The sequence below is a fragment of the Stegodyphus dumicola genome, chromosome 6 (genome assembly GCF_044657685.1).
Source record: "Stegodyphus dumicola isolate Sdum_Otavi_A_Nest chromosome 6, ASM4465768v1".
Classification (NCBI taxonomy): domain Eukaryota; kingdom Metazoa; phylum Arthropoda; class Arachnida; order Araneae; family Eresidae; genus Stegodyphus; species Stegodyphus dumicola.
This window is the reverse complement of record NC_140773.1, coordinates 62,437,673-62,448,185: the sequence shown is the minus strand read 5'-3', so window position 1 is coordinate 62,448,185 and position 10,513 is coordinate 62,437,673. Positions and strand designations below refer to the sequence as shown.

The following is a 10,513-nucleotide window of genomic DNA, read 5'->3' as shown; positions in this document are numbered from 1 at the left end:
TGGTGTAAACATTTATAATAGTAGTTTAAAAGTGTTATTTTACTGATGAGTTATGTACACTTTTAATAATAATAGTTCTGTTTTCCAATATATCGGCTATACCTTCTTTCCGTAGTTTAGCAGGATTTGAGAAAAATGAAAATAATAACTTCTAAATGACTCTGTCACGTGTTTTAACTATTCATTCGTCTGTCATTCAAACGAGAAGCTGCAAACATAAATTACTGTTTTCATTATTATTATTATTATTATTACTATTTATTTTTTATTTTTAACTTATTTACATTTTAAATTATGCTGCGCATTTTGTTTATCAGACGAATTTTACAATTCATAGTTCATTTTTCTGTGTTTACCTAACCTCTGTTTTCCAGTTTCATTACAAATTAGTAGTTATCTAGGGCCAAATTCTTCACAACTTGTTTCAAGAAGATTAGACGGAAGTCTTAGTTTTTTTAACATACTGAGGAAACTCCCGACATGTCATTCTTCATGCCAATTTGTAAACGTTCCAATTCAGCGAAGAAGACGATCGAGCAAAGATCTCCAAGGTTCATGCCAAAGCCCTCTGTTTGCGCTCGAACTCTCATCTCCCAGAGCAAGAGTAGAAAAATAACAATAAAAAAAGAATACTATCTACGATCATGACGCCAGTAACCTTCGAATATGCGGAGTTGAGTGGCGCGCTGTTCAACTTGGCTATAAAAGCGGCACTCTCTGAATCCGCGGTGCTAAGAATGAAATGAAATTCCTCCCTAAAAGATCCTCTTAAACTCGCACAAGACTAAAATCTTTACAACTATTTCCGGTTACTGCCATCAGTTTCAGCATACGTTTTCCTTCTGTGAAGAACTAACGGCTATTGAGATAGTTTAGAGCTACAGAAGTTTACATCTCTTCGAATCTGTTGTAAAAGCAAGTGTTCTAAAGATGGATTTCGAATCAATTCTCCAAGAAGTCGGAGACTTTGGAAAGTACCAGAAATCTCTTCTCTTTAAATTTATGGTACCGACTACTTTGGCATCAGCGTTTTATGTTCTCAATGTGATTTTCATGGTAGCTAGCCCTGACCACTGGTGTTATGTCCCAGAACTCTCATCTTTGAACTTCACAGAAGACGAAGTTAGAAAAATGTCTATTCCGAAACTGCCGGACGGAACCTTCTCAAAATGTACTATGTATGCTTATAACTACACAGCTTTGGCTGCAGAATACAAAGTAACAGGCAAGTTCCCAGAGTTCAGGCCAGCTGGAAAGATCATACCGAGAAGACCTGTACAGAAATGTAATCATGGTTGGGTATATCAAAAAGACTGGTACGAAGAAACGATAGTATCACAAGTAAGTTGCACTTACATATTTTAAATATTAAGTATGCATTGCAATTTTCGTGACTTATAAAATTTCAATGTATTAAGTATTTATTTCGATATGTTATATACTTTGATTTCTACTTAGATTATGACTAAAATCAACATTCCCTAATTTAGACACATATTTAGGAGTATTTATTTTATTAAATAATAATATGTAAAATTTCCCGATTTTTGTATTTTGAAATTTTTAGATATAACGAGAAATTTTAATAAAAGCCAGTTTGAAACTTAAACCAAAATTCAACCATAAAAGTGTGTTTTCATTTCGAGCAAGATTAATACGCATATTCTTTGTTGACACAACTAAAACCAATTTAGTTTTTTCAAGGAAGAGTTTCTTTCAATTTTGTGTAACAGAAATAATATTAGAGGAAAAAAAGTATATGAAAAGAAATCTTTCAGATTTGATATTACGCCTAAAGAGGCGTTTTTTTTTTTTTTTTTTTTTTTTTTTTTTTTTTAACGTTTTGTGTGTTACCTTTATTTGTTGAATATCATGTTTTTTCGCCCTTAAACCATAAAATTCAATTCAACAGCAGAATATAACAAAATATTTAAAAGAGCATATCTTTAGATTTCCGATACACAGTCTCGCGCTGGAGATAAAAATGCTTTTTTTTTTTTCTTTTTTTTTTTTTTTTTTTTTTTTTTTTTTTCCCGTACAGTTTTGACATTGCTGGTTTTGAAATCGTTGAGTTTGTTAATAAAAATTCCTTAATGTCTGACAAAATCTGAAATAGATAATAAAACAAATACTGTTAAATGAAATAACTATTTTTTACCTTTTACTTAGATACAAAGTAGTGAAACAATTATTTGGGTAAAGGCATTAAGATGTTATTTATAAAAATGATTGCTACTTTAAATGTTGAGGTTAAAATTACTGAAGTGAAAACTATTCCAAAAATTTTTTAAAAATTTTTAGAGCATAAATCAGTGCTCAGCTCAATTTTTGTGCAGTATTGTACTTAAAAAATGATTAAATGAATTTTGAAAGGAATATTTTGAGGTAACTATTAACATTATTTCATAAACATTTAATACTTTATAGCGCAATAATAATAACTTTAATTATCACGTTTCCTTAAATCTCATTCTCATAGCAATTGTGGAGTGATAGCATTTATTACTTACAATGATTTCGAGAACGCTTGATAGGTTGCACATGACTACATATTTGAGTCAAATTGCAAAAACTCCAAAACAGAAAATAAGGATAGAATGAACGGAAAATTATGCTTATTAATAAAATTTTAAATCTGCTTATCTGCACTTCTGAGCATTAAAAAGTGGCTTCAGATGCAAATCAGAATTTAGGAAGAGTTTGTGTCAAGTCGAACTTAATTGGAATTAACTTAATTAAACAATATATATCACACCTGTAATGAGTAAAAATGAGTAATTATTTTAGTTTAGTTTACAGTGATTTATACATATGTAGATGCTTAGTTTGAGACGAAATAAAGATAGATCGTTCAAATTATGATAGATGTGTAAAGACGAATATCGTGGTTATCATGATATGATGATAAGTGAACAAACTGATGTTCGATCATACAAATTCGAAAAAACTGGAATGTCTTTGAAATTGAAAGTGAAGAAATAAGATTAGTTCATCTTTTGAATGAACTGAAAAAAAAATTAATGATACTTTTAATGAAGAATCTTGCTGCGTTATAATCACATAATATAATAAATTTCGGGATTTAATTCTAACTTCAGTTCAATTTTTTTATTACATTTTTTTACAAATGTAATAAACAATGTTATTAATGTTTTAACTCTGAATACTGCTACCTTTTCTTTATTCTGAATACCTCTCATATGACTTTTGGTTTTGATAATAATTCAATAATTGTAATATTATAGATAGTAATAAATCGGAAGTTAAAAAATAATACAGATTTGTATGTGACTGAAATATACGTTGTAATGCTAAAATTCCATTGTAATACATACAATTCTATTGTAAGTTTAAGATACAACTTCAAATTAAAACCTAAGAGTTATTTATAACTATACAAATAATAATGCTGTTTTACACTTCGTATTTAATCATCAGAGATTTGTATCCATCTGTTGTTCCGAAGGTACAATATAAAGCAAATGGAAATACAAAGATACTCAAAATGGTTTTTCGAATTCGTTATTTACCTTTTCTCTGCGGTATATGGTGCATTGCTTTTATATACTTTCTTTGCAACGTATTCCAGATTAAATTATTACATTAATTTCCGTTTATTAAAGTGAAATATAGAGAATTAAAAAAAGGCTGCATCTTTTTTAAACTATGCAATGAAAATTCCGATTTGCAGTATTATGCAACAGTCGAACATTGTAGCGATTTTCTTCTTCTTTTACAGTGGGACTTGGTGTGTGACAAGAATTATCTTCCGAGTCTTGTTCTAACCTTAGCAAACGCGGGAAGCGTTCTTGGAACCTTCTTATTTTCTGCCGTGGCTGACAAGTGCGTATTTATCTTGTATTTTTTATTATTTGTCTACTGTTCTTTTAAAGTTTCTCGTTCCTTCTTTTACCATTCGTATGGGACTATATATATAAACGAATTACATGAATCTCTTTGGGGCCTGTAGCATTGTTAGAAAACAATGTATTAATAACTGTTAAGGTTTCTTGACTCATGAACCACTTAATTTCATTTTTTTTTTTTTTTTTTTTTAAGTTCATCAGAATAACAAACATTGCATAAATTTTAAATAACAGTAATACTAAAACAAATCCAAAAATTAATGTGAAAGTAAAACATAGTACATATTTGCATGTGAATATGTGTCAAATGGCCAGACATTTGCAACTTAATGCATTCGTCGGGCATAGCTGTTTGTATCTGAACATGCAAATGTTTCATAATTATGTTTTTAAAATTAATTTATTTAGAGAAAAATTTAATATCTTGATATTTTAAATGTCTTAGTTTTTGTAAAAGTTTTCATTCAGAGATAACTGCAGCACAGCGCCAAATAAGAATATTAAAGACCAAAAACTATTTAAAACTCTTTTTTTCTCTAAGCATGAACAGCAATCATATTCATAGAAATAAAAATATTTAGGATTACAGAAACATTAACGATATTTTTTATTACAGCATAAGGTATTTCTTCCGCCTTCTTAGCATGCCTTCGTGATGTAATGATCAGCACATTCGGCGCGTATTCGAGAGGTCTGAGGTTCGAGTCCTGGCGAGGGCATTGCTAATTTTTTTATGTCTCCTGCTTCGAAATAATCTAATGTCTCTACAGTGGCTCAACTAAAAACGGTGGCGGATGCTGATTCTCCACCAGCAGGATTTGGCGATAGGTTCCCCTAATCCCCAGTCGCCCTTTAAAAGAGGGAGTATATAAGGTATTTCTCCCTCCTTCTTAGCATGCCTTCGTGGTATAATGGCCAGCACACTCGGCGCGGTTTCGAGAAGTCCGAGGTTCGAGTCCCAGCGAGGGCATTGCTAATTTTTTATATCTCTTGCTTCGAAATAACCTAATGTCTCTACAACAGAAATATTTATGATACGGATGATATTTACAGTTACAGAAATTATGATATGTGCCTAATATATTTAGCGATGTACAATTCTTATAAATAATAATTTGACAAAATAACTAAGTTAGCCATCAGAATTGGAATGTTAGCAAGTATAGCACTATTAAAAAGAAAAAAAGTTTGTGAATGATTAAATAGATGTTTAGAAAAGAGTTGTAATTCTTTCAATATTCATCGAGAAATTTCTTTTATACTATTAGTTGCAACTAATCGAACAAAGTTAAAGGTTTCGTTGCTACAATCACATTAATTATCGCCAAAATTGTTAAATGAAAATTCCATCATAAAAATTTAAAGAACGCTCATGTAAAAATTCAAAGAATTGAATTGCGAATTGAACTGAACTGCGGTAGGCGAAAACTCCATCCTCATTTTCTAAGGCACCGGTTGTTAAATAAGAATAAGAAAACCCTTAATTTTAAAAAATGTTAAATAAGTGACTACAAGTAAAAGAGTAGCTTAGAAAATCAATCAATCATTTAATTTTAAATGACGTTTTATTAACACTTAACAACAACATACAGGAAAACGATAAAACTGAAAAATGGAATAACATAAAATAGTTTTTAAAAGTTCAGAGCGTGAGTTCAAACAATCACATCTCACTTCTGCAGCTTGCGTGCGTTGAATTGAGTATTTTCGGTAGAGCGCGTTGCCGACGATAGTCATTTATTACAAGCCTTATTTATCTATTCATAGTACAAAAAATATGTAGTGTAATCTAGAACTGTTCAATAAGAAAGCCAGTGCTTTAAATACAAAAATGTGGTTTGTCAAATTAACAAATATCAATTGGTTTGTCAAATAAGCAGCCAATACGTAAAGTACAAACGAAAATTCGGTCTATTAATGAATTTGCTTGGAATTACAATGCCAAGTTTTACAGTTCAAGAATAAAAATGAAAACGGAGAACGTTTAACTTCATCTTTAATTAGGAAATTTTTAAAAAGAATTTTACTCACGCAGAAGTAAACTTCATAAAATCAATTTCTAAAACCAAAGCATTTTCACTATTAAATAGTTGTTAGTAAACATCACATCATTTTTCCTGCTCATTTGCTTGCTAAAATTATTTACGTTAGATCTATATGCATTTTTTATGGTCTTCTATCGATAAGTTATTTTTTAGGTCAGTTGCTTAAAAACAGTCTTTGAGGCTAAGGAAATGCAATTTTCATAATTCATCATGTCCCAAAATTTTTATCTTTGCAGCAATAATGGTAGCAAAATTGAGATTCACATTTCAGTGGTAGCAAAGTTGAAATTATATTCGATAACTTGTGAAGTGTAGTGATTTACAATTGTACAAATGGAGGGACAAATGCACTTTCAACTACAATTTTATATACTTATCTAATAACCCCGCTTACTATTGCCACAATCAAGAGAATACACTCTTATAATCTTCTTATTTTAAATTTTTCGTTTGTCTAACTGAATGTGATGAAGCATATCAGGGCTACCTAAGGAAAAGGATGCTTTTGTGGAGGAATTTGTGAAGAAAACTGGTTTGCATTTGTAGAGGAAACAAGCGCGGGTAAAGCCATCTTATTTCTTCATTCTTCTACTCTTCAAAGTACGTCAGTTTCTTCATAAGCTTTTTTCCCGCTATATTTGAAAGGAATGAGTCAAGGCATGTATCCTGGTATTTTGTAGACATAAAATGGTTTCAATTCAAGAAATGTGCTGAAATGTCAGAAAACTCTCATATCTTCTGTGAGCATTTTAACTCCTCTCGCTTTTCGTCTGAGCAAATGGTAGAGAGAAGTCTCCGGCTAGATTTGGTTGTCCGAACTCGCAACGCAAAATCATGTTTTTTTTTTTTTTTTTTTTTTTCCCCTGAAGTATCAAAATAGATGATGTTACCAAATAAGAATAAGACAAAACGAATGACGTTTCTTTAAGACTGTTAAATAGCCCTGCTATAGCAAAAGCGTTTCCGTCAGATTGTCCTGATTAAATCCTCCTCCAGAGTTGTAAACAGTGTGGTATATTAGTCATGCTATGATTATTTCGCTTTCAAAATGTTATCCTATGCAAACTTGGCACAACTTAACTAACCGCATTATTCTTTATGTTAGTTCATTCAATTTTTTTTTTACTTGTTTTATAGATGATACTTAGACTTCTTGTATATGTTACAGAAATTCTCTAAGTATTTTTAAAGTAATTAAAAGCGAAAAACAATTGTCACTTTTTAAAAATAGGTTATGTTAAGTGATTCCAGAGAGGTATGCCAACTAGATCTTCAATCAAAACCCAGTCTTTGTTTGATCTAGTTTTTAAATCATAAGTGTTAATGCATTTTCAAAGACTACTTCTGAATGTCTCTTGGAATTGCACTGAATATTTTAAATCGAGATTAGGGGCCAATTTCCTTTAGAAAATCCTCCACGAAAACATTTCATCTCGTGCAGGTATTTCTCTTGTTCTTTGTATAATTAATAGCCCGATGAAGCATTTTATTTGAAATCAACACCAAAATAAGTTTGAATTTTACCTTTTAAAACATTTTGTTACTTATTGTTCAAAGTTTTTGCACTGCAGCCAGAAATGCATATTATTACACTTTAAAAACTGTCTTATTAAACCATTCCTTTCTGTAGTGGGAAAAGATCTGACAAAGAATTATTTTACGAGTGAAGTTTAATCTATGATGAAATCGATTTCTTTTAGTCTATGGATATATAAGCTTTCAGCAATTAGTTAGTCCTGTAGCGCCACGTTATGCTATTTTCCTTGCGAAAAATAATTATAACTGGTAAAATAAATCAAAACTTACGGATAAAATCTGATATTATAATAAAGCCAATCGATTACTTTTTAAGACACAATACCCATTCATCAGAATAGAATTTTTCAAAAATTATTAAAAATATTTATATATTTATCTTTATTATTGTTTTTTGAATAAACTAATTCAGAGGATTTTTAGTAATACACAAAATCGTCAACACCAATGAGTATTGCTTTCGGAAATATTCTTACCCTTTACTTCTCGAATAAGCCAGTGATCACGATATCTCAAATGAAAAAGGGTATATTGTTACAAATTTCAAACTTTGCGTTCTGTCTACAGTAAAGCAAAGCGAAGAGAACCTTTAACTTATGAGTCATCTAAATACTGAAAATCTTCTGCATTACGGCGAAACAATAAAACATTTTAAACAGTAAAGAAAGGATTAATTAAAAAGTTAAAATATTAAATGTTATGCACAGAAATCTCCATACTGAATAGTGTGTATTTGTATGATGCTATCTAAAGATCTCAACAATATTTTTTAAGCTGGTAGATAATTGATTACTAAAGGTGATTAAACGAACAATTAGCACATACGTAAACTAAAGAATATGATAAATTTAATGATTAAAACTCTTTTATCCGTCCCACCGAGTTATTTTTGAAATTACAATTGATAAATATCTTATTACTAAAATAAAATAATTAACAGTTTATCCTAATATTTAAGATTTGCTGTTGAAACACAAGACAATTTTGATTATTAAAAACTCTTCCGTGTGTTCCGTGAAAGATTTAGAATCACGAAAACATTTAAAAATAATAAAAACTGATTTTTTTTTATCCGTGGATACGACAACGAATTTAGCTGTGTTTCTCCATTGCATCTCAAGCTGATGCGACGAGAGTTCTCTATTTTTAGACAGTCGTCTGCTAAAAAATATTGACCTCGACGTCATGGTTCATAAACAATGTTAGCAAGCAGGCAGGAACAAAAATTGTTCTAAACATTTGGTAGACAGCGTAGTTCTTGTGGTATTTACAAACATCACTCTTTGTTGACCTTTCAGTAATTCCTTTGCTACTTTGTTTTGAAGTTTTCCTGCGTAAACAGTTCAAAAACAAGGAAACATGCTTCCTTAAGAAATTAGAATAAATTTACTACGATGAACTTTTATTACGTTAAAGGATTAGGTTTGAATTTTCCTTGTAAAATTTATGAAGATCATAAATTTCCATGAATAATTCTCACTAAATAAGACACATTTAGTGTGATTTGAAAAGCACTAAATGGTACATATTTTTTTCTTTTGCTAGGCTATTCCTTATGACAAAGCAAAGGAGGTTTATTTGGTAGAATCGGAGTACTTTGTGGTGAGCCTTCTAATGTCAGTGACCAGATATCGTGGATGGTGTTGGATAGTTTCACATTTCACTGTGGTGTCCTGCCTTTGAATACAAGATATATGTAATCTATTTTAAAACTAACTGGAAATAGTTATGTTAGCGCCCCTATGTGCGGTCATGTTTTATGGGATCAGAAATATATTCAATAATCAAATGAAAGCGCTTTCTTTATGTACCTTTTAGAAAACGTTTTCTAGATATAAGGAAGGTCTACAAAAAGATTGACTGGTAAAGGAATTCTTGATTTTTGTTCCAGCTGTGTTTCATACTTGGAAAATAGGAAGTAAAATTAAGCCATTTGAAGAACTTTAAATGGATCACCGTAGAATGTAAACAGGTGGTGAGAAGCTTAATTTTCTAAAGAAAATATTCTGATGAAGAATTATAATTATTTGAATACAAATTATTAATTTTATCGTTGTATTTTATACGAAATACTTGACAATTGATAAGAGTGTAAAACAGAAATTGAATGAGATTTTCCCATATGCAGAACAGTCATGTTCTTTTCAAATCTAACGACAATGATTAAACTCTTGTTTATTAAGAAAAACTGCAGCAGCTTAGTGTATACGTCGACAATGCATGCAGTGAAACGTGAAATATTATGCACAGAAACTTTCATACTGAATGGTGTATATTTGTTTGATGTTAAGTTATGTAGCAAAACTGAGCCTTAGACTGATGTTCACTTCATTTCGACAAACCTCGGCACTTCTTAGGGAAGTAAAGCAGTTATACGCCATTTTAAAGGACCAAACTGAATTTTAATTGACGTGATTCAGATTTTTTTTTTTTTTTTTTTTTTTGAAAGCGGGAAATATTTTTAATCAGATTTTAATTGATAAAATATGAGTTAATGTTACTTTTTTATTAAACTGTAATTTGCGGCACATATATAATGAACCCCCTTAAACTGTTGCTTACATAAAATAAATATGCAATATAGTTATTTTAGCTCTTCTACCCTGATGTGATGGAAATCACCAAATTTCATCGTTACCAGTTAAACAAGATCCTACAAAATCAACATTTTCTCGTTCAATATAATCGAATTTATTAAATTAATAACTTATGCAAGAAGGGTTCCGTTGCCTAATATCGAAAGAATTACATTCAGTTCCTACTATAATTTCTTGCACAATTGAACAATATTAGTTTCAAGGTCTAAAATAGTAAACGGGTGAATCTCGCATAAAGTTTCCTTTTGAAATGAGATGTTATTTTCAGTTGATGAGCGTATATCAGCGAACTTGAACCGCAGGTACATTTTAACGACCATTACTGTTTCGACAGAAGGGGACACATTCCGATCTATCCATTGTACTCTGTTTAAAAGATACTGAGCTATCGTTATGTCGTAACTGCAGTTACCGGCTAACAAAAGATGCTTCGAATGAAACCAAATCATACTAATGCACAATTTTGTAG

At 30.5% G+C, this 10,513-nt stretch overlaps 1 protein-coding gene across 2 annotated transcripts in view; it reads left to right on the top strand.

The window, feature by feature from the left end:
- The first annotated feature begins 552 nt into the window (after window positions 1–552).
- Window positions 553–10,513, top strand: part of LOC118192298 (beta-alanine transporter-like) — a 33,396-nt gene continuing 23,435 nt past the window's right edge. The window contains exons 1-2 of one of the 2 annotated variants that reach the window (XM_035363237.2): window positions 553–1,341; window positions 3,740–3,843. In XM_035363237.2, coding sequence (XP_035219128.1) covers window positions 931–1,341; window positions 3,740–3,843 — 515 coding nt within the window. In that variant the 5' untranslated portion in view covers window positions 553–930. The remainder of the gene's footprint in view (window positions 1,342–3,739; window positions 3,844–10,513) is intronic. The other variant, XM_035363236.2, reaches the window with a different exon arrangement.